The 22,174-nt window shown below is 43.4% G+C and overlaps 4 protein-coding genes across 6 annotated transcripts; 1 reads left to right on the top strand and 3 right to left on the bottom strand.

Moving 5' to 3' along the window:
• Window positions 1-1,453: 1,453 nt before the first annotated feature.
• LOC135624062 (rac-like GTP-binding protein 2) lies at window positions 1,454-3,950 on the bottom strand. The gene is made up of 8 exons (XM_065127535.1): window positions 3,535-3,950; window positions 3,198-3,285; window positions 2,997-3,106; window positions 2,588-2,651; window positions 2,431-2,495; window positions 2,269-2,334; window positions 2,039-2,145; window positions 1,454-1,706 (listed from the first exon to the last, which is right to left on the bottom strand). The coding sequence occupies exons 1-8, from the start codon at window positions 3,631-3,633 to the stop codon at window positions 1,673-1,675; spliced, it is 633 nt and encodes a 210-aa protein (XP_064983607.1). The 5' UTR covers window positions 3,634-3,950; the 3' UTR covers window positions 1,454-1,672.
• Window positions 3,951-4,488: 538 nt separating this feature from the next.
• LOC135623311 (protein NRT1/ PTR FAMILY 1.2-like) lies at window positions 4,489-6,647 on the bottom strand. Of its 2 annotated transcripts, XM_065126128.1 has the most exons (4): window positions 6,508-6,647; window positions 6,208-6,425; window positions 5,591-6,141; window positions 4,489-5,515 (listed from the first exon to the last, which is right to left on the bottom strand). In XM_065126128.1, the coding sequence occupies exons 1-4, from the start codon at window positions 6,587-6,589 to the stop codon at window positions 4,612-4,614; spliced, it is 1,755 nt and encodes a 584-aa protein (XP_064982200.1). In that variant the 5' UTR covers window positions 6,590-6,647; the 3' UTR covers window positions 4,489-4,611. The 2 variants fall into 2 exon arrangements, with proteins under 2 accessions (XP_064982200.1, XP_064982199.1); XM_065126127.1 differs by having other exon boundaries at window positions 4,489-6,141.
• Window positions 6,648-13,531: 6,884 nt separating this feature from the next.
• LOC135622630 (auxin-responsive protein IAA21-like) lies at window positions 13,532-16,902 on the top strand. Of its 2 annotated transcripts, none has more exons than XM_065124640.1 (5): window positions 13,532-14,083; window positions 15,104-15,333; window positions 15,616-15,757; window positions 16,158-16,219; window positions 16,541-16,902. In XM_065124640.1, the coding sequence occupies exons 1-5, from the start codon at window positions 13,731-13,733 to the stop codon at window positions 16,576-16,578; spliced, it is 825 nt and encodes a 274-aa protein (XP_064980712.1). In that variant the 5' UTR covers window positions 13,532-13,730; the 3' UTR covers window positions 16,579-16,902. The 2 variants fall into 2 exon arrangements, with proteins under 2 accessions (XP_064980712.1, XP_064980713.1); XM_065124641.1 differs by having other exon boundaries at window positions 13,538-14,083; window positions 16,510-16,637.
• A 1,664-nt stretch (window positions 16,903-18,566) lies between these two features.
• Window positions 18,567-21,458, bottom strand: LOC135622629 (uncharacterized). The gene is made up of 4 exons (XM_065124639.1): window positions 21,056-21,458; window positions 20,219-20,663; window positions 19,808-19,923; window positions 18,567-19,131 (listed from the first exon to the last, which is right to left on the bottom strand). The coding sequence occupies exons 1-4, from the start codon at window positions 21,372-21,374 to the stop codon at window positions 18,713-18,715; spliced, it is 1,299 nt and encodes a 432-aa protein (XP_064980711.1). The 5' UTR covers window positions 21,375-21,458; the 3' UTR covers window positions 18,567-18,712.
• Window positions 21,459-22,174: the final 716 nt, after the last annotated feature.

Genomic DNA, 22,174 nt, shown 5'->3' with positions numbered 1-22,174 from the left:
CCTACGCTTCGGACCAATCGTATGCGGTGTTCCAACTTCGTGTCACTCAGTGAGAGTCTTTTCTGCGGCAACAGATTATATATTGGATAAGACAGTCATCTATGACCGCTGGAGCCCACACGTGGGGCAAGCAACACTTTGATCTTGATCTTTATGCCTTTGTACTTAGTGGCCCCATAAAGGAACTGGGCCACTCTGGAGCCCACAAGTGGGACCCCGTTCCGCTGACGCATCAATAGCATTACCAATCATATGGTAATCTTTGAATATAATTCGTCATGCGCCATGTCAGCTTTATGCTTACGGTTGTAAAATCGCAAGTATTTGAGGTTGGTTATATTAATGTTTTTACATCATTAAATTTCATAAAATATAATATTTTTAGTTAAATTAAAAAAATATTTAATTTTTTTTATTTATAGTTTATAATAAGATTTTTTAAGTCCAATTATCAATATTATTATTTTATTATATCCTCAATTATCCTTTTATCATTGTTTCTTCATATCTCTCTCAATTAGTATCAGACGATCAAACCAATGATATAAAATTAATGTATGTCCTATATCATGATGACATAGGTCATGCAAGAGACTATCATGATTCAAAGGGTCATGAACTCAAGGGAATTTATTGGTCATGAAATTGTCTCGATTCTAGATTCCAACCCTGTACAACTCACTTTCTTGAGACAGCAAGCAGATTGCAGAAGCTGTAGATTCTCTTGTAAAGAAGTTTGAGATGGGGCCAATCTGCGAGACGTGATTGTGTAACTTGAGACTGCGTTGTCAATCTAAACCCTGCTGACTTTAGTCTTCCCAATGAAGACAATGCTTACATGCGAGGAAGTGAAGATCTTAGCTCAGACTCATCATGATGGTGAAGTAGCAGTTGGTAAAGCTCAGCGTTCTAAAGGCGCTATGGGAAGCACAGATGCTTTACATTTCAAGCTTTAAGCTCTTCTGCAGGAATTCGGCTGGCGGTCTGACCTATCTTTGGATGAATGTGTGATTGTATACATATGACCAAGAATGTGCTTTGCCTTTATCTGCCTTCGGCTGTGTCTTAAAATAGCTTTGAAAGCATGTGATGATGTTGATGGTGGAAAAGGTTCAGTAGTTTCAGGACTGAATCAGTTTTGTTTATTTTAAGCTGTTCGATGATGTTTCAATACAAGCAGGAAATATTATTGTAAGGGCAGAAGCGTACAAATGTTCTGACTGTAAGTGATAATGTATATATAGATGAGTTAACATGCATGACAAGTTGTATGTAATTTTGTTCTCAGTTTGTCATGTTGAATCTTCATATAATTAAAGCAAACTTTTGGGTATTGTGGCCAAGAGTGATACAATGGCATTGCACAGGGATTGCAGCTAACTTTTTAGATACTGCAGCTCTTTTTTGAAAGCCTACTTCCCATGTTTACTGAATTCTGGCATTAAACCAAGACTGTGGCTAATAAGAGATTAAAGTCTGCATCGAAAATGGCTAATAAGAGATTAACATTGCAATACTAAGTGTACAGATAATTCACTTGTTACGGAAACTAGAGATGAGCTGATTCCTTAGAAAAGCATGGGAACCTGCAGTTCCCTCTCTATCGACCCGAAGAACAATATTAGTCGGCACTTTCGGTGAACTCAAGACCAAGGTGAGTTTCTTGTCCATTCTAGGTAGTGCATGTGCCTCCACACACCAAGTTCCTGCAGAAGTATTCTGGGATCAATTGTGTTGCAGCACAAGGATGGCAAGAGGAAATCTATAGCGAGTATGTAAAATTTCTTGTAAGTGATGAAGGGTAGTATTATAACATTCGTCGAATTCTTTCATTTTGCTTAACAAGTAAATATTTGATGTGAATTAAATGAGCAAATGTGATTAACAGGGTTCCAGTGTTAGAAAAAACAAACATTTCTGAAGATGTTACTTTCAAGATCTAAGAGTTTGAGAAAAAGAATGGAATCGAATGTAGACACTAATGTATAATAACACAACCATTGATGAATGGACGAGGGATATGTAGTCAGCTACTTACGCCATTAGACAACCGGGGCTTCTTTTACTTTTCTTCTTGGCGACCTCCTTCCTTCGTGGAGGTTGAAGAACTACCTTGATTGCAGTATCAAAGACTGCCTTGATGTTCTAACCAATCCGAAGCAAAGAATAAGACACACAATTATTACTAAGTTATCATGGTTTACAAAAAAACATTGCAGCGGCAATAGTACCGACGACTAATAGTCTAGTATTTTCTGTTTGACACACCTGTTGAGTCTTAGAGCTGCACTCGATATATGCAGCAGCACCAATTTGTTTCCTGAGTTCTTCGCCCTGGAACGATGGCAATGTATTGTTTGGCCTCAAAACAAGCAATAAATTTCAGATGGAAGAAAGATGGTGCAAAAGCTCAATGCAAAATCTATGTACCTGAGCTGGAGTTATGGTAGTTGCACCTGGATGATCAGCAAGATATGCTTTGTCTTCGCGAAGATCTGTAGTTTATCAGATACCAAGGTGATTAATATTCTCAAAGAGCTAATTGCATACATCAATTAAGATGGTGGAACTCAAGATGGCTGCGAACCTAGTTTTGTTCCAACAAGAACAATAGGAATATTTGGTACGAAGCGGCGAAGCTCGGGCATCCACTGGTTAACAAAAGAACAATTACAAGTTTCGTGAATACACTAGTCGATTAGGAGTATCATTGCAACAACGAGTTCCTAAAGTTGTGAAACGAGGAATCAAAAGTCTGAAAACAAATCAAGTCACCATGATAATTCGATCCAGAGACCGATTAGAAAAATAAGATTATAGCTGTACTTATTCTTGAATAAAACATATACATAATCCAAATTTTAACATTCAAACAAAGAAACATAATTTGGATAAAAACAGGTAAAAGATAATTTTCAGCTCGAAGTTGCTAATAGGGCTACCAATGTCTGCAACTTAAATGTAAACGGAATGATGAATTGGCACTTAATTATAACCTTCTTGAGAACATTCTCATAGCTTGCCCTGCTAATTAGAGAGAAAGCCAAAACAAATATATCAGCCCCTCTATAGCTCAGTGGCCTCAATCTGCTGTAGTCTTCTTGTCCTGCAAAGGGAAGTGAAACCATATAGAGTCATTCAACAAAAATTTGCAGATCTAGTTGGAACAACTGAGGAGATGTGGAAGATCATGAAACCTGCAGTGTCCCACAATCCTAAGTTGACAATGCTGCCATCGACAGAGACATTAGCGCTGAAGTTATCAAACACAGTAGGGATGTAGTCCTGCAAAGAACCACAACATCACACAAAACCGGAACAGAATAACTACAGAAAGAAAAGAAAGGAAGTCTATGAATGAAGAACAAATGTAGAAGATCCTGATTCCTATTCTCTGGTTCTAAAGAGGGATACTGATACAGATCATTGACAAGAACAAAAATAAGAGAAATGAAGAAGAACAGAACAATCAGAATCAAGAGAGCAAAGGATGAAGCCTTGTGGTTGCTAAAGCAAAGGGGAAGTGATACATACAGTGGGGAACTTGTTGCTGGTGTAGCAGATGAGCATACAAGTCTTCCCCACAGCTCCATCCCCAACAGTCACACACTTGATGAACTTTGTGGCGCTCATCCTCGCTCCGGCTCCGGCTAGCTATCAGGTGGTGGTGGAGAGCAAAGAAGAAGAAGAAACACGCTATAAACGGAGGCAGACAGCGAGGAGGGAGTTGCTTCGCTTGGAAGGCAGGAGAAGCAAACCGATAAGGTAAAGGACAACAAGGGATGGCAGAAGAGCAGCAGGAGATAAGCTGTGGGCGAGAGGAGAGCTGCTGATCACGATCTTGGGAACTCGGGAAAGAAGAGGACAAGGGCAGTGGAGTTTTTGGTGCGAGCAGGAGATGAGATGTAGCTCTCGGAGTTACATTAGAAGCTGGTCTCCGGTCCTTTTTCTTCTTACGAGGCCACCCATTCTTTTACTTAAACATGCAACGAAACCGACATGTAAATCCAGTAATTCCAACGCGTGATCTATTTCCAAGTCACGACCGTGACACCGGTGCTCCACGAAAACACGGATTACCCTTCGTTGTACCCACTCGCCCATTGATTGGTATGAGGGATGCGTAGGAAACGAAGGTAACGAGGGAAGGCTCGGAGGTCTAGAAGCTTGCACGTCCTCTTCCACGACGAGGAAGTGGGATTCAATTTTCGAATCCGACGTCTCGGATCCGACCGTTTGGGTCGGGCGAGCCGCTGTTGTGGTTGCACCTGCAGCGTCTCTTTTCGCTGCACGAGCTCTGCTGACACGGTAATGAATCGCTGCGCTCACCGGGTTTGGTGCCGTCGCCACCAACCAAGTCAAATGGAGCACCGCCCACCTCGGCGGCGTACCCAATGCCCATGATGCCAGTCTCGAGCAGTAAACACGTTCTCATCGACATTGTTTGGCTTCGGGTGGTGCATTAAATAACTTGGCTGCAGCTTCATCTCCGCCACAAGATTTGGCGTTTATAGATGAAATGTTTTTTAGGTTGCTGACAGAAATCTAGCTCAATTAATAAGTTAAATGGATCTAATTTACGAGCGGTAAACACGTTTCTTTGGTTGCACATCAAACAGCGACTGGTACTTCTCTGGCAGAGTGCAGGTCTTGTTTCATCTGTGAGTCGTCGTCCCAGAACTTATCCTGTCCTTCCTCGCCATAAATTAGACTACAGGCCATGAAATAGAAGATGTTTACGATGCCAAGTAGTGTAAGAATCCAGTAGTAGTAGTCGAGGTGGCCCTTGTTGATGTTCCTGTCGAGCCAGCTCGCGCCACCATCTGCTCCACTGATCTTGTTGACGAGCGCCGTGATGACACTGCTCACCAAGTTCCCAAACCCCAGTCCAAGCGTCAACAGCGACACGGCAACGCTCGCCATGCTTCTGGGGAACTCGGAGTAGTAGAACTCGAGCTGCCCGATGAGGTTGAGGGCCTCTGCTAAACCAGTCAGGCAATTCTGTGGCACCAGCCACATGGCCGACATGTTCACCATCCCTTGTGGATCATCAGCGAGTCCTTGTTCGATGGCCCTTCTGCGGCGAGCGCCCTCCGTGACGGCCGCCGCCGCCGTGGCCATGCATGACAGTACCTGGCCGATTCCCATCCGCTGTCTGAGGCTGAACCCACGAGGTCTCCCCGTGATCTTCGACAGCGGGGGAACCACCAGCCGGTCGTAGATGGCCACCCAAAGCGTCAGAGTGATGATGGAGAACACAACGAAGGAGCCCGCCGGGATTTGGAACTTCGACCCGATGTGGCGGTCCATGGTGCCCGCTTGCAGCACCGGGAACGAGTACTGGCTGATGACAACGGCAACCATGATGCTGGACGACCAAATAGGCAGCACTCGCACCACCGACTTGAGGACTTCCACCTGCTCCACCGTGCACAAGTTCCAGGCGTTTGATGCTGTTCCGTCGGGATTCAGATCCTTCTCCTGATTTCTGATGACACAAGCTTTGTTCAAGAACCTGCAGAAGTTCCAGCGGATGATGCACGCATGCGTACTTCGGGTAATCATCAAAGTCTGATGATGAACGTGGTACCTCAGTTTCTTGGTTGGAACGGTGAGTTTGGAGCCCTTCTTGTTGTGGAACCGCACATGGTTGGTGTCCGGAGGCAAGAATATATGCCGGTTCTTGAGACTCACGACGATGACTTGTGCAAGTCCGGCTAAAATGCTTTTATTTGCCTTGAACTTGATGTAGAAAGGAGATCCCAGAAGAAACAGGGCTGCAGAGATTGCCATGAGCACGACAGGAACACCAAACCCGACCGCCCAGCCTTTGTGATCTTGCACGTACACGATGACCGTCACCGCGACGATGATGGAGATGCCGACCGACGCGTAGTACCAGTTGAAGAAGGTCTGCAGGGTCCTCTCGTTCTGAGGCGCGCCCTTCTGGTCCAATTGGTCCGCACCGAAGGCAAGAGAGCACGGCCGGACGCTACCTGATCCCACCGACATGACGGCGAAAGCGGCAAACAGGAAAGCGAGCTGCGACGAGGTGGGCGACGCGCAGTCGTCGTTCGCGTGGCCGCAAGAAGGAGGCTGCGCCCCAGGAACCACCGCTGTGAGCCAAAGAAGCGCCATGCCCTTGAACGAGAACGCGAGACATGGTTAATGCTGTTTCGTACGAGAAAGCCGAGATGATGGACTTACAATTAGGCTGACGAAGGACCCAATTGCGATCACTCGGAAACGACCAAGAAAAGAATCCGACAAAAAAGCCCCAAAGATCGGTGTGAAGTTGGATGCTGCTCCCCATATGAAGAGGACAATGGCACCAGCAGCAGGGGACATGTTATACGTCTTCGTCAGGTAGACGATCATGTTTGCATGGAGCCCAAAGCTCGCAACTTTCTCGAGGATCTCATTTGCTGCATGAGGAAAGCTGAAGTGTGAGAACTAGGAATCCATTTTGCTTCATACAAACTGTAGTGTGAAGGTAAGAACTCTTACCCATGATACATGGGAGAGTCTTTAGGCCACCCTTCCCCTTCAATGGCATTGGAGCTTCCTCCTCTGCTACAGGAGCTTGCATCTTTCTCTGCCCGGAGGAAGATAAACCAGTGGCGAATTACTCATATTGTGGAATATATAGGACTGCCGTCTGCAAAACCCGTCTTTCCCCTCTCTTTTCTCCATATAATATTGCACATATTGGATCTTTGTTGATTCATCCAGTCTCTAGAAATTCCACTGGGCGACCGAGGCGAGATGAGCAATGTTTTTGCCTCTACCGGGTGAACAAACCAAGAGAGACAAAAGTCTCTTAACTTGGGGTTCATCGCCTTGCAGGCATCAGGTTGATTTCTCGGACACAATAACAAACGAATCGAGTGACAACAAGATGCAGCATCAGACCCACAGTCGGGCAGCTCAATGATTCGTCCTGCAAAGCCATGGCAGACATGCAGTCTTCAGGTAACTGGACAGATTTCTAGCTTCTGACGCAGCATCAGATAACAATGAAATGAATTGGACGACGACTTCGACAGCATTCTCGACTGCCAAATTGGTGAACACGGCAGCAGCATGCTGGGATTGGAAAGATCCGCCTCCCGAAACAGCTCTGAAAGCTATGGACGGAAGTCCTCTGCTGCAAGCAGGCAACGAGTGCAACAGCTGCGCTCTCGATATCCAACGTGGTGGCGTTGAACTTGGAATGCAAAAAGTGCTTGCAGGCCATGTTGCTCAAGAGATTACCACTGCATCTCCTTGTCACCAACACCACCACAGGACTCCTCGGTAGGCATACGTAAAGTTGACACACCCTCTTCGACTTCAGGCCCTGTAAGTACAGAAACCCTGTGTTTCATCAACTCCTCAAACCCATGTTCATTCATTAAGATGAATGAAACAATCAAGTCTCGTATACCAATCATACCTCAAGCTGCTTTGAAAGTGCGTAGTACTTGTTGTCGACAGCAACCCAGAAGACATGTCTGACTTCCGGGACTCCATGGACAGGAAAGATCTCCTCTGGTTGGTACCAGACTCTGTTGAGGAGACTTCCATAGGCAACTCCAGTTTCAGTAACATTGCTGTATTCTCAGAAATCCAAGTAACCAAATTTCCTGGTATAGTCTCCGTTGGATTCCAGTCCTAACTCATCATTCGGTCCATCACCATAAAGCTGTTCCAGGAAATGTTCTTCTAAAACATTAGCACTCAAAAATAATGCTAGTTTACCAAGAATAGCTGATTGTAATGCATCAAGAAGGCATATTCTGCTTAGTAAAACCTCAACAATAAAATTAAATCTGATTCAACTAACAAAATAAAAAGAATTAATTTTAGAATTCACCCAAAATCATATTTTACAGTATCCTAAGAAATGATTCTAAACCTTCACGTAAGTGTGTGATTAAATTCATTCTCTTCCAAGGATAAGACAGATTCCTCTTTTACCGATACCACAGCATCATCAGAAAAAAAAAAACCCAGAAGAATAAAAAATATTCTTTATGGAAAATAAAAGAATCTTAAAAGTGAGAAGAGAAGTTTTTTTTTCTTTTTTGTATGTCAAAACAAGCGACAGATCCAAGAATCTATGATTGCTAGGTTATAATAATGATCATAATGCTAATATAACGTTGATGTATGATCATTGCCAATATCGTCAATTAAATCAAGAAAAAGTAACTGACATGATTAAAGAAATAATGGACACAATTAAAAAAAAAATTAATAAAATAATAAATAATAAATCTCTAAAATATTATGCAGCGCTTACTGCAAACAAAATTGAGATCATTAAGAATAATTTAGAAACACATGTATTTGCTTATCCTTTGAATAGGTTCAGCAGCAACTGAGTACTGAGACCAGCATTCAGCTGCACCAAGAATAAAAGTCAAAATAATAACTGGTTTGCGGAGAAGGGGAGTGTTCCCTACTGTGAGATGACTATTGTCATGGATGGCTTACGGATTGCTGCTAAGGATAAAGTCAGTATAATTCATGTTGAGTAAGACTTGGAGATACTAGCGTGGATCCTATGAAAGACAGTTCTCACTCCTTGGATAATAAGAAACTACATTGAAGATATCTGACATGTTCTCAGGGTTTTGATTCCTTTCTTGTATCTCATGTATATAAGGAAGGGGATGAGACTGCCAATTAGCTAGTAACATATGTTAGAATAACCAGAGAGATATTTTTTTAGAGAAGTGTGACCCTGTCAGCTGATCAGTTTTGTGCGTTTTGATCTACAGAGTTGTTTTCTGCAGCTTAGTTAAAAAAATTTTACTTTGCAAGAAAAACCAGTAAATGAGTGTTGAATGAGTGCAGAAACTTGATGTAATCTGCAAACTCATACCATGCTGAGTCCAGTCATTACGACTATCACCTTTTCCTTTCCAATACTTCCAAACCGGAATCTTCTACCTTCAAAAGCAACAAAATGGATGTCAACAGATGGATCAATCTGCAGAACATGGGGGACAGAATTTACGAGACAGTGAATAGGTATTCTCCTACTGAATCAAAGCATCCAAAAATACATGAACGCATGCATCATTTACTTGCCTGAAACATCCAAGTAAGGGAGCTGTGGATCCTGGACGAAGCCAGTGAGACTGCAGAAGAGGTGCCATCTCATAGGCACTGATGATCTTTACCTTTCTCGCTTTGCTCTTTGGTATTTCACCGTTCGACCTTCTTGTGCCGGTAGATATAAGCACGAGCAGAGCTCGGAGGAGGAGAATAATCTTGCAAGAATCCATCTTTTCCTCACAAGCAGCGGCGGCGGCGGTGGCACAATGGAAGCAGAGACCTGGAACCTTAAAGGATCAGGTTACTGATCCAAGCATGGACGATTTGGGGCGAGGTTAATGTAACGCATCAATCTGCAATGTCGTTTTCCCCTCTCTCTGGGGATGGGTTCGGTGTCTTTTTCTCGAGTTGCCCTCAAGAAGCTGCTGCCGCTCCTTTTTGTTCCCAGCACGCCGACGCCTTGCCCTTCTCATAGCGTCAGGTAACCTTTAAGTCGCCTGTTCACTTACAGAAGAATCCGCCGCCGGAAGCCATGGAACGCGCCGCGCATGATCAGGCAGCCTATGGATTCCAAGACCAAACTCGCTTGTCTCCGGCCTCACTAAAGCAGCCCGTGCGCATGGCTCCCGTTGTTAGCGTTGCGTTCGACGTGAGCTTATCAGGCGGACACACACACACACATGATCAGGAAGCCTATGGATTCCAAGACCCAACTCGCTTGTCTCCGGCCTCACTAAGCCCGTGGGCCGACAGCCGCGTACTCACCGCTGCGCATGGCTCCCTTTGTTAGCGTATATATATATATATATATATGAATGAGCCACATCTCATTGCTATAATAGCAGAAGATGGCACATATAATGAATCAAATAAATTCAACTCTATTGGCCAAACCGAACGACATGCATCATTTGTTTGCTTAAATTATTATTTTCACATGTCCAATCAAGCAAAATGCTGATGTAAAGCGACTATAATTTTAATTGGAAAATGATTTAGCATTACAGATTTAGGATACAAGAAGAAATTTCTGTTGCTTCTCTTCAAAATCCATCCAACAGACAATGGTAACCTCATCAGTCATGACACCATCTAAAAATGTGGCTGATTCAGTGACAATGGTCGGACGTGGACTTTTCAGTGAGTGTTGCCACAAGAAATGACACTTGAAGTAGACCTGCCAAAAGAAATCAGAGCAAAGAAACGAAGACAAATCGATCGGAGAGCAAAGTCAAAGGCAGGCAGGCAGGCAGGCCAGGAAGAACAAGAGAACAGAGTATATCGATCAGAAATCAAAGTCAACTTCAAAGTAATCAAATCCGTATACTAATACAGTAGCGACCTGCTACCAGTGAGTGTAGATGAAGGAACGGAACGAGACGAAATATGGAGGTATCTTGTCACATCATAGTTCTTGCAGCAACAAGGATTTGCCATGCATCAGTTCCGATACACCTTCTTTCTGGGAACTCCTTTTTTGCTCGTCTCGATAGAATCTTTCATGACTTTATCGTTGTTGTTTCAGAGCGGCGCAGAGAAAGAGAGAGAGAGAGAGAGGATTAGCTGGTTTTGTCCCTGCTGGGGGAGTGAGGTAGAGACCTTTGCAGGAACAAGCTGAGGCAAGGAAAATGTCAAATTACTGGAAGTAGTAGAGTAGAGCAGATGCAGAGCCGAAGCCCGTCTCTCCACAATCTGCAGCCTGTAAAAGATGACTAGCTTTCTCTCAGGTGTTGACCGAAACAGGCCAAGGATGTGGACTCCTCGGTAAGGTGAAGCCATCGGTTTCCCCACTGTTTCCGCCACTGGTGCTTGTTCTGACAACGAGTGGCATCAAGGAGCACAGACCTGAGCTCCGAATCGAGCCGAATCATACAGCAAAACCTTCAAGATCTTAGCTTTCAAACATTGGAAGGTTTCATAAACGTTCTCTGTGTTCTTGTTCTTGATTCTCTACTTGACGGTGTTGCCACTGCAGAGAGCCTCATGAACGCCTGCAGCTGCATCCTTCGTACAGGGATCCATGTGCAGTGGTTGGTGTCTCCATCTCGGTGGTTCTGCCTCGTACGTTTCTGGTTGAACACACTCGCTCTATCAAGCAGTGGCGATGTACTCTTTTGCTGTAATTGGTGTACTTTCTGCCGTAATTTCATCATGCTTTACGGTCTCGTTAAGTACCAATAAGTACGTGAAGTGCCACTTCTGAAGGTTTTGAGGTGCATTGCTACCTTTGCCGTGTTGTTTTCTGAACTGAAGTTTTATTTAGCAGTTTGATTAGCATTGACAGTCCCACTAAATTTTGATTAGATTATAACAAATTTATAGGATTCATCTAACACGTTCGACATGCCAAATACTTTTGACTATGCGGCTCGATTGATTAGACAACCATTAGCATGAATGATTTGGGAGCATATAAAGTATGGCAGTCTAACTCTCTCGAAAGGTGGTAGAGATCCCCCGTGCTCTATAGATGATGATGACGATGTTTGAGACCTTGGAATAATGACAGTCTGCATCTCCCTTAGTTACTGGTCTCCCAGGCGAAGACGACGACGACGACGACGATGATGATGAAGGTTGTGTTGGGTGTCGAGGTCACATCACCTGATGCATGGTTTAAGCCTCGGGTGGAGTATGATGGCACGTCGTACCAACAAAGCATTGTTTTCCGACCACTCCATTATCCTCGGAAGGTAATGGGCATATTGACTCTGCTGCTTAGTCAATATACACTTGTCTCAGAATCAATTAAGAGATAATTGACTCAAAAATCTTAATTATCGTTGGCAGTGGTGACGGATATTATTTTGGTGGTGGGTTGTGATTAGAACCACGGTATGGTATGACAAGCTTGGCAGGCAAAATGACAAGAACAGCCTCGAGGCAACAGCAAGCGGATCCATGGTAATGTACGGCCAAGATCCTCCGATGCCCCACCCGACGCCGGTGATCACCCACCCTCCTTCCCTCCCTCCCTCCCTCCCTCCCCCACCTACGTACTTGGCCATGCAATCACTGGATCCCAATAAAATCTGTCCGCTTCTATGCCGATTCGTTGATCATAGCCAACCCATCCATCCACACCGTTCACTAAAACTCGTCTCTCTCCTTCTCACATCCTCATGTGGGAATTACTGCGAAAAATATTCTATCTTTTTCTTTTTTGGGTTTTTGTTTATGGTGCTTACATCGAAAACAACATCTTTAGAAGAAGGAGCCATACCAACAGCAAACGAACAAAGAAAGAAACAGTGATCGAACTCAGGTGAACGCACATCGATCTCTGCATGTAAAGACAGATCCAGGTTGTGCTCGTGATTGATCTGCCAGTGCGTAAGTATGGTTGCACTGTCAACGCCGACTCCAACAGCGAAGGGAAGGGTGGGTGTGGCTCCCCCACCCAATACAGCTAGCGCGACGTCCCGAGACTCTCACATGATCGATCCACTGAATCCCTCTCGCCACTGTCCGTTTGTGCAGGATACGAATGGAACACTCCATCTACATGGTGACATTTTGGTGGGGTCTTCCTCTCCTCTCTTTATTAGGTCCCGGTACACGCATTCATCAGTCTCCGCTGCCGCCACCAGTTGGCCTCTTCATCCGTCCACTAAATTGCCTATTGAATCCAATGCGTCAAGACTGTAGCCAAGTCAAATCCAATAATATTATTGTGTATATTAGATAAATATTTTTGTTATTAAAAGAGCGAGGGGGAAATAAAACAATATTCCTTTCTTGGATTCCAGGCGGTCAAATTCCGGTCAACCGTACGCAGTCAATTGACCCTCGAAGCATTGCTGTCGCCGGCGGGATCCGAGTAGCGTCCGAACATGAACCCCACCAAGCCGCTTCCCCCTCTCCCCCCAAACAGCGACGGCCAGAATGCTCCTATCGTCTCTCGACAACCGACCTTCCGTGGCTTACTCGGCAGCACTCGACTGGAAAGCCCGCTGTCTCGTGCCGGGATGTCGTCCTCCGAGGCGTGAAGGAAAAGGGTGACGTGGCGAGATCAAGCGCACGCAGCAGGGGCTTTCCGCGGACGGCGAGCCGTTCGATGCTTCGAAAACACAATAATGACGGATGATGCAGGCGTGGGGTGGCCACCCGCAGGTGGTGTCGCCATCCCCACCCCTCCCCTCTGCGTATTAACTTCTCCTTTTCTCGGCATTGTAGTTAGGAAGGTGTCATTATTGACCCCAACATGACACTCGGCTGCTGGTAATGGTTTGGTGGCGAGAAGAGAAGTCACAGTCGGCACATATCTTGAGGCGCTGCTGCTGGAGCACGAGAGGTTCCCCAGATAAGAGAGAATACAGGAACAGTGAGGTTTACGGTGAGAAATGAGGAAAGAGACGTGGAGTTTTTGCTGGCAGCAATCCTGTCGGGAACTTTCAATCCCCTGTCGGTAGGTTTGCGGTCCCGACGCGTAAAGTCTTCCAACACCCAACCATTAAAAACCACGCAAATATCGCCTCCTCAATTCGCTTGTCATTATACTTCTCGTTTCTTCGTCGTTTTTGGCCTCGCCCATTGTTTCCCTCTCATGATTGCGTCGAGCTTAACTAAGTCTACTCAGCAAAAACAAGCACTTTTCTTGAGCGCTAGCTATACAAGGAGGAGGAGGAATCTTTGCCTGCTGCTCGCACGCCCGCCGCTGGCACTTCTTCTTCCATCTTCGTTCGATGACACCGCCGTTGGAGCACGACTACCTTGGCCTGCCGGAGAGCCCCGGCGAGGTCTCGGGCAACCTCAAGGACACGGAGCTCCGGCTTGGGCTCCCGGGCTCGGAGTCGCCCGAGAGATTCGATGGAGGGGGCGCCGGGCTGACGCTGGGGCTTCCCAAGAACTTCGTCTCCGGCGCCAAGAGGGGGTTCTCGGACGCCATCGACGGGCCCGACGCGTGGGTGCTTCCCGGGGTGAAGGGGTCTGAGGAAGAACGGGGGAAGGGCGGGGAGAAGGCCAATGGGAAGCTTTTGGGGCCGCCCAGCGTGGGGAAGGATGATGGTGGAGCGGCAAAGGTGGCGCCTTCGCCCAAGTAAGCCTGTTTTCGCTTTTTGGTAGCTGCCTTGGTAGATCACGGTGAACCAAATGCGCATGTTTTGCAGTTCTTCTTGTTCATTTTTGGGGCATTTGTGGCCGAGATGTTGCTGGTGAAGTTTGATAAGCCAAAGTTAGAATCTTTATCTATTCAATTAAGATTAGTTGTTCCTAATTGTTTTGATCCAGTAAATAAAAGCTTGCTATCGACTACTGCTATCTTTTTACATGTTGCAGCTTTGTTTGTCAATTTGGGTATGTGAATGCTGGTGTAGAACATAAATGCATGACTCGGATGCATTCACAAGTACCCAATCCTTAATGCTTCCTACGCAGAATTGACAACATAAAAAACATCTCTTGTGAGCCTTAGACTAGCAATTTCGGTGGTCTTGGTTTAGAACTATCCAAATAAGTTGGAACTATTGCAATGTTTTATGGTGCTTAAATCGAGATAGAACAGCTTCAACTGTGAAGTTATATCACACAATATGTCCTTTAATTCATTACATCTATTTCCACTGTCCATTATGTTCTGTTTTGATGTACAAGAAGTGTGTTGCCACTCATATAGTCATACGTCCGAGTGCTATGCCATGGAGTTTGGTTAGAAAGTGCTCAGGCTTATTGCTTATGTAACATAGTACCTCGACTCCTTCAGTATTGGTTATTTGTTGTTCCACTGTATTTTAGTGCATCAAAATCTGGCGCATTGTATGCTTTGATCTTCTTTTTTCCCAAGAAATTTCATGCTTACTAATCATCGTAGAATTTTTTTTCCTCTTGTTTCTTCTGCTAGATGAAGACTTTGTTTCCCGTTTTACCTTTGAAAAAAAAAATTCTTATATAGCTGTGTTATTTCCCGGCGAACTCTAGGCATTGATAACTCATGCCGCCCCATTTTTCGGCGTTGTGCAACCGTTGCTTGCCATCGTCTTGTCTGATGAGCTTCATGCTTTGATCAATGTCCTGGTCTCCCACTTTCTTCGGGATTGTCTAAGCATAATATGTGTCACAGGGCACAAGTTGTTGGTTGGCCACCTATCCGGAGTTACAGAAAGAATACAATGGCTGCAAACCCATCCAAGAACAAGGATGATGCCAAAGGGAAACAAGGGTTGGAATGCCTCTATGTCAAGGTCAGCATGGATGGAGCTCCATACCTTAGAAAAGTCGACCTCAAAACGTACTCCAACTATAAGGAGCTCTCGCTGGCTCTTGAGAAGATGTTTACTTGCTTTACCATCGGTAAGATCTTTTGGTTTATGATGCACACAGACTTAGCTTTTTCATCTTTGTGCTTTTCTTGGGAAAAAAAAGCCTCCCATTGCTTGCTATGTATCAGAATAGGATTCTTTAGCTTTAGTGATATTGACAGCATTTAACATTTTATCCCTAGCTTCTTTGTGATGTTAGAAACTAATAAAAAGACTTGTATCGAGTGATTCAACCATGTGCTTTATTTTTTGTTCTTAAATCACTATACATGACCAAAAGATTTTTCATATTTTTTGTATTTGTGGTTTTCAGGTCAGTGTGGTTCATATGGAATGACTGGCAGAGAGATACTGACCGAGGGTAGAGTCATGGATCTTCTTCAAGGATCTGAGTATGTTCTTACCTATGAGGACAAAGATGGTGATTGGATGCTTGTCGGCGATGTTCCCTGGGAGTAAGTAAAATGCTAAGCAGACTTATAAACTAATCTAGTTGTCAAAAAGGACAATTACCTCAAATGTGATTATGTCCTCCTTTTCAATTTCTTTCTCGGCGATAGTGTCTTAGAAAGTTAACATCCGCAGACCAAAACATTAGCCCTCAATAGGATCTTACAGTTGCAATAGTTCAACTTGTGAAACCAACGATGGCAAAGTGGAAGTAAGCATTATGCTTTCATACGACAGATTTATTATATGACAGATCCAATATATGGTTTGGATCATGTCGCATTGACTCACCTCTTCCTTCTTCCGCTATTTATCAGGCTGTTCTAGTTCAGTTTCTACCAATGATCATTAATGGAGACCTTTTTTTCTTATTTGACTACTGATTGTATGTGTTTGCCATCGCAGAATGTTTACTGATTCTTGTAGGAGGCTGAGGATTATGAAGGGTTCAGATGCAATTGGAATTGGTATGTGTGGATACCATTTTATTGTCTTGCAAATTTTCCTGCTATTAAGTTCTTCGTAAACAAATTGTTGATGAATCCACTCTTAGTGCTATCTTTTTCTCTTTATTGTCACAATTTCCTGATCGACACTGAGTTTCTTTTAAAGGCTTCCAAATATATGATCACTATAGTTTTCTTTTTTGACATAAAGGGACGTCTTTAAGCAAATGACCGATGTAGGCTAGTAGACCTACCGTCGAGTCTGTTGTCCTCTCCTTACATGATACTTACACAAATCCTTGTCACACCAGTTGTGTTTGATGGTGTGTAATATTGTTGCAGCCCCAAGGGCCATGGAGAAGTCCAAGAGCCGGAATTAGCAGCCGTTTCAGCCTCTTTCGGTTGGGTGCATGCAGACCAAATGGCTGCTAGTGGCCTGGAAGAGAACATGAAAGCTACATGTTATTATCGTTCTCTCGCTTTTATTGTGGTTTGTCATAGTGTAGTTTCACTTGTAGTTGACTTGATATTATCTGAGAGCCTTGCTGTTGGTAGATACTGTTGGTCTGTCGTCTGTCATCGAAGTTTTAGATGTGTGCTTGTCATTTTTCTTTAAACGTCTATGGATTGAGCTCTCTGTTTTATGTGTCGTCAGTGGCGTCCGAATCATATTGAAAAGCCTCATATGCAAATTTCCAGCTCTATGGTCTCTGTGTATCTGGTCGATCCGATGAAAGCTCAAACTTCTTGCAATTTTAATTTTAAGTGGGTTATTTCCTGAAAATGTCCTTTTTATGTACTTTTATTTTTCACTTTTTTTTATTTGGTGGTCCTATTTTTTTAATATAAATAATGTTCATCGTCATTTTCCCACCCTTCACCCAATCGTGAGGCCCTCTCACCTTTTGTCACATCGATCGTCAAGCCCTCCCCAATGCATCGCCTTTCCCTCGTCATCGTTATTTGACCCTCAGTTTCATAATTTTCATGAAAGGAGGTTATGAGGGTTGAGGGCAAGAAGGTGGTCACAATGGGGCTTCCTCTCTCTCCTTGTCAGGCATTGCTTGCGTGAGTCCACTCGTCACTTTGCCTCTTAAGTGTCGTCACCTTCGAATAGGAGAAGGCATAGAGGTGAAGAAGGATGACGAAGGGGAACTTGGTGGTGCAACCATAATGAAAAGAGGTAATATGGGTGCGTGAGGTTGGTGACGAATTGGGCGATTTAGATGGGACTATATTGGACAATGAAAGAGTAACCAACTTGTGACATGTAGCATAGGTTGGGTACCGAGTGGCATCGTATTATGCCCGAATGAACTTCATGGATTTCTAGTCAAAGAAGATCTATAATCCCAGCACTTAGACCATTGGTGACTACCACATGCAAGACGATGGTAGTAGCACTCAAGGGGGCGAATCGACAAGTGAATTCATGCGGGTAACACCTAACACGGTAGACCATGTGAGAGTAAAGGGAGGGGAAGCCCTATCGTGATCACCTCCTTCCCCTTAGCCTACTTTCTCACAACCCTTGCAGTATCCTCTCATGGAAACAACAAAATCAAGGGCTAGGCGAGATAATGAGGGAAGAGGAAAAAACAATACATGAGGAGGGCTCGACGATCGATAAGGTGAAAGAAACTAGACGATGGGAGATATTAGAAGTATTATAAAAAGTAAATGATACCAAATGAAAAAGATACTTATTATTCGTAACTCACTATTTACTATTCATGAACCCTTCCTATTAATAATCTTTTAAAAATAAAAAAATATTATTTTATTATTTATAACTCTAGTATTATCGATTTTATACTTGTTTTTTTTTTTTTTTAACTTTCTCACATCTCTTTATTTCATCTCGCTTAGGAGAAGAAAAAAATGAAGTATTTGCCTCTATTTGTAAATGGATAATTTATAAATATTAAAAATTTTATAAATGGGGTTATAGATAGTCAAGAAAGGATTGTAAATAAAAATCTCCATGAAAAAAAAAAAAATCCTTACACACCTAAACAGAGGGATGTTTTTCATAAACCGCAGATTTTAATTTAGTAGCCTCAAAAGTTTAGATGGAGAAACACTGGACACTTGATGTTTTGTCGAGTCTTTTCAGAAGCTCTGCTGGTGTTTACACACCTCTCACCTAATTTGCCTCTCCTGAGAGAGAGCCGGTTTAAGTAGGATTAAATCGTGTAAATGGTAAGATTCTTCGTCAGACTTGGATGAGAAGGTGGATCCTATATTTGTTCTACTATTTCCCACATAAAATATATATACAAAAAAAAAAAGGCAACCTAACCAAGGAGCAACAATTACCTTCCCGAGCACAATTCTATATACTCCAACCGGCATACTCCAGTGCAAATGCATCAAACACAACGAGCAAAGATATTTACACACTGTAAAGTTCTACAAGCGACAACTGCAAACCGAGTCACAATAGAGAAAACAGGTTAAAAGAGTCCCAAGTGCAGCGCATTGAAACGACACCTGACATTTTGCACATACGATCTAAGACGAGGCAGATATTTGAACGTATACCATTTGGGTATATCCATTGAACACTGAAGTTCCAAGTCTTGCCAGGCCGAGCCTTTGGAATAAGCCAAACCTTCCATCTTCGATTATTGGATCAGAAGCACGGGCAGGGTCATATCTGGTTTGGTGAGTGAGCGAGGGACCAGCAACTGGTGGGAGCTCCCAGTACACATCCAAGGCCGATTCCACAAACCTGCTGTTTTGAAAATGTTCGTCATAGGAGATTGCCTTGTTGCTATGGTTAAAATCATCTCTCATATAACCCCGAACACCCCACCATTCTTCATCACCGCCGCATAGTTCATCTCTGTCCACAGCCTTCTCCCAGAACTTCTTCCTTTTCATCCTTATTCGTGCTTCATCACTATCTCTGAAACAGCTATGCCCACCTCCTACATCAAACAAAGCGGAATATTGGCAAAAGTTGAAACTTTTCTGAGCTACTCTTATCAAAATACAAATACAAGAAGGAGAATGCTTTCAGTATCCAGAAATTAAAGACAAAACAGAGTTAACAGTTGAAACTTGAGTGCAAACCATCCCACATGTCGATCTTACAGTGCAGATTGACGGTAGAGAATATGGACGCATGGCAAGTTAGATATACATATCACTAAGATGTACAAAATCTACTTGAGTTTCCAGTGTCAAGTTTCATGATCCTGAAGATTATTATATAATCACAGAGAATGGAAAATTACTTTTGAAATGTTGTTTCATCGACCTAGTTAAAACTAAAGATGAGAAGACAATAATCTAAGGCACTAAATAACGCAACACTTGGTTCTTCTACAAAAAGAATCAAGGGGAAAAAAGAACAATTAAAACTTAAAGAAAGAGCATGGTTCTGTCCTAAAGCAAAAAAAAAAAATGACAGGTAGATACTTAGCTAATAACTTGGATAAGTTCATAACAAGGTAGATACTTATCCAAGCTGACGATGAGTTGGATGCATCACAGGGAGCAAGAATCTAGGTAACATTGATCATAAAAAAAAATACATGTATAGCAGCATGCAAGAATGCACATAAACAGGAATCACAGGATCAGGGATGTGAGCACTCGCACCTCTAATGTAGTCCTGATCACATATCTGTCTTAGTGAGTAATGGTCTCCGGTTCCAGTGTCATAGTTATCCTCAAATATAAGATGCAGGAAGCCAGCTTTTAAAGCCTGTTTCAATCTGTCCAAGCAATAACGAGAGCATCAATTAGATCTTTAATATCAGCTGTCAAAGAATAGAAGTTTGTCGATGTATCTCATACTCTTCTAAATCATCAATATTTCATGTTGATGAAGATTACCGGAAAGACTACAGTAAATGACAATAAAGAAGGTATAAATTCCTAAAATAAACAGAAATGTTAAAAGCACCATAAAAGAAAGTAAAATATATAGAAAGAGTAGTGTTCATGAATATATCCAGAGATGGATGAGCCCTTCAAAGTTAATCAAGAAGTATAGGGAGATTCTCTTACCTTTTCAGTTCATTCTGGTGATCATCAAAGAATACGAGAACCCTACTAAGATCAGAAATCCCATGTTTCTTCATCACGCTCGCCCAATCAACGCTGCCAAAATCCACAAAATCCTTCCCAGCAAAGTAGGTGCAGTTCCCATCAACGTAGGCTGGCCCCTTCTTCAAGTACTTCTCCGGGTGCCGGGGCGACAGCGATATTATCCGCGTCTCCGGCATGGCCTGCCGCAGGACCCACGTAGAGTGGCCCTTAAAGGCGCCACTTTCTATCATCAAATCTGGCTTAAGCCATCGCGCCATGAACCACAGACCGAAGCTGTGGTCGAACCCCATGCCGTACATGTTGTTCTTGATTGGACGAGTCTCGTAGATCGGCACGAACTCTTCCAAGCCTTTGAGCAAGTCCTTCCGAGTCCACTCTACTGCTTTCCCTTGTTTCGATCTGCCTTTTGCCAACAAACAAGAATTAAAAGACAATGCCATCGACCATCACATCACATGTAATGTAGTCCTTTCAATTCTACCGAGAAACTAGATCTAAAGACTGAAATCGCGGACGAGATTACTCGTAACCAGCTACATCCATTCAGAATCAAGATAGAGTAACACCAATCTTGCAAGAAAAGCAGATCGCCGCGATCCCATACAATTAAAGAACCAAGAAACCTTCACAAAGGCAAGTAACTCTCCAAGATCTTGGAAAACCCTAACCACTCTTCGGACTCCGAACAGTCAAAGATTTTATCAGATTTGTTTATATCAGAAGCGACCATCAAGAAACCAAAGCCTCCGAAGTCCCAAAGAACAACTGCGTGCGAAAAAGAACGAGAGGGCTTACACCAGGGCACGCCGAGGGATCCGAAATCGGAGGCGAGGCCGTCCAGGGTGGCCCCGAAGAGTGCGGTGCGGGCAAGGGAATCGTACGGCGAGACGCAGACGACGGGGCGCGAGATGAGAAAGGAGGCGGCGGTAGCGAGGAGGATGAGGAGGAAGATCAAGACGGCGGCGCACTGGCCGGAGAGGGCGGCACTCGCGTGCTTGGAGACCCTGGTGGCGAAGGGGGTGGTGTTCTTCCTCGTCTTCGACTCGTCGCCGTTCTCCTCGACCTCCTCGGGGTCCGGAGGGGACCGCCGAGACGACAGCACGCTCTCTTGCATTCCCCCTCTCCCGCTTTCCCAAACTCTTTCTGCGGGCACGACGCACACGGCGCGTATTCTTCTCTTCCCTACTTTGCTGTGCTCTGTGGAGTGAGGAACATAGCAGTTTACGGGACAAGTTTTTGGGCTTTAATGGGCTAGACGTGAGTAATAGAATATATTTGGGCCTAAATGGGCCATAATGGGCCGAATCAAGTTTTTCTTTATTTTGGATGAATTAAAGCCCTCATTTTGAAATCCTATATTCCTAAAACGTTCTAATTTTATTATTTTATAAAGTATTTTTAGATTAACAGAGATATTTATATACAAATACTTTTTTTTAAGGAACAATCATTCATTTTATAATACAAACTAATTATCGCCCTTGGTAGGATTTTAAATAAGTATTAATTATTTAGAAAAAAAGAACATATAAAAAAAATTGACTTCTATGTCGATCATAATATTTTTAATATGATTATAGTATTTTTATTATCTTCGCAAAATATTATAATTCTATACAATACAACTAGATCGATTAATCTTTTTATTCAATAAACTAAAAATATATATTATTAGATTATCAAAGCACAAAAAAAACTCTTCTAGCATCGAAGTGAAACAATAAAGCCAATTGAGATGCCAACTCCACTCTTAAAAAAATAGTTATTTTCTCTCCCGTAATCACTTCATTTTGTTTCCTACGAACAATAAGAGAACTTGGTAATAGAATGGATCGTAACCTTAGACGAATCCAATACAAAAAATAGGGGATTGTTTTCGAATACCCAATAGGCATTTTTAGGACTAAAGGAGAG

This window comes from Musa acuminata, chromosome BXJ2-9 (assembly GCF_036884655.1).
Source record: "Musa acuminata AAA Group cultivar baxijiao chromosome BXJ2-9, Cavendish_Baxijiao_AAA, whole genome shotgun sequence".
Taxonomy (NCBI): domain Eukaryota; kingdom Viridiplantae; phylum Streptophyta; class Magnoliopsida; order Zingiberales; family Musaceae; genus Musa; species Musa acuminata.
This window is presented reverse-complemented; position numbering and strand designations above follow the sequence as displayed.

What these genes read in the sequence shown, in the direction of transcription:
- LOC135624062 (XM_065127535.1), bottom strand. Translation starts at nt 3,633, where the DNA reads ATGAGCGCCACAAAGTTCATCAAGTGTGTGACTGTTGGGGATGGAGCT. An exon ending in ATGAGAATGTTCTCAAGAAG is followed by an intron (nt 2,652 to 2,996) that starts GTTATAATTAAG and finishes TTTGTTAACCAG; the next exon opens with TGGATGCCCGAGCTTCGCCG. An exon ending in AGCCCCGGTTGTCTAATGGC is followed by an intron (nt 1,707 to 2,038) that starts GTAAGTAGCTGA and finishes ATACTTCTGCAG; the next exon opens with GAACTTGGTGTGTGGAGGCA.
- LOC135623311 (XM_065126127.1), bottom strand. Translation starts at nt 6,589, where the DNA reads ATGCAAGCTCCTGTAGCAGAGGAGGAAGCTCCAATGCCATTGAAGGGG. An exon ending in GACTCTCCCATGTATCATGG is followed by an intron (nt 6,426 to 6,507) that starts GTAAGAGTTCTT and finishes TTCCTCATGCAG; the next exon opens with CAAATGAGATCCTCGAGAAA. An exon ending in GGTCCTTCGTCAGCCTAATT is followed by an intron (nt 6,142 to 6,207) that starts GTAAGTCCATCA and finishes TTCTCGTTCAAG; the next exon opens with GGCATGGCGCTTCTTTGGCT.
- LOC135622630 (XM_065124640.1), top strand. Translation starts at nt 13,731, where the DNA reads ATGACACCGCCGTTGGAGCACGACTACCTTGGCCTGCCGGAGAGCCCC. An exon ending in GTTTACTTGCTTTACCATCG is followed by an intron (nt 15,334 to 15,615) that starts GTAAGATCTTTT and finishes TGTGGTTTTCAG; the next exon opens with GTCAGTGTGGTTCATATGGA. An exon ending in TTCAGATGCAATTGGAATTG is followed by an intron (nt 16,220 to 16,540) that starts GTATGTGTGGAT and finishes ATATTGTTGCAG; the next exon opens with CCCCAAGGGCCATGGAGAAG.
- LOC135622629 (XM_065124639.1), bottom strand. Translation starts at nt 21,374, where the DNA reads ATGCAAGAGAGCGTGCTGTCGTCTCGGCGGTCCCCTCCGGACCCCGAG. An exon ending in ATCCCTCGGCGTGCCCTGGT is followed by an intron (nt 20,664 to 21,055) that starts GTAAGCCCTCTC and finishes TGTTGGCAAAAG; the next exon opens with GCAGATCGAAACAAGGGAAA. An exon ending in CACCAGAATGAACTGAAAAG is followed by an intron (nt 19,924 to 20,218) that starts GTAAGAGAATCT and finishes TTGCTTGGACAG; the next exon opens with ATTGAAACAGGCTTTAAAAG.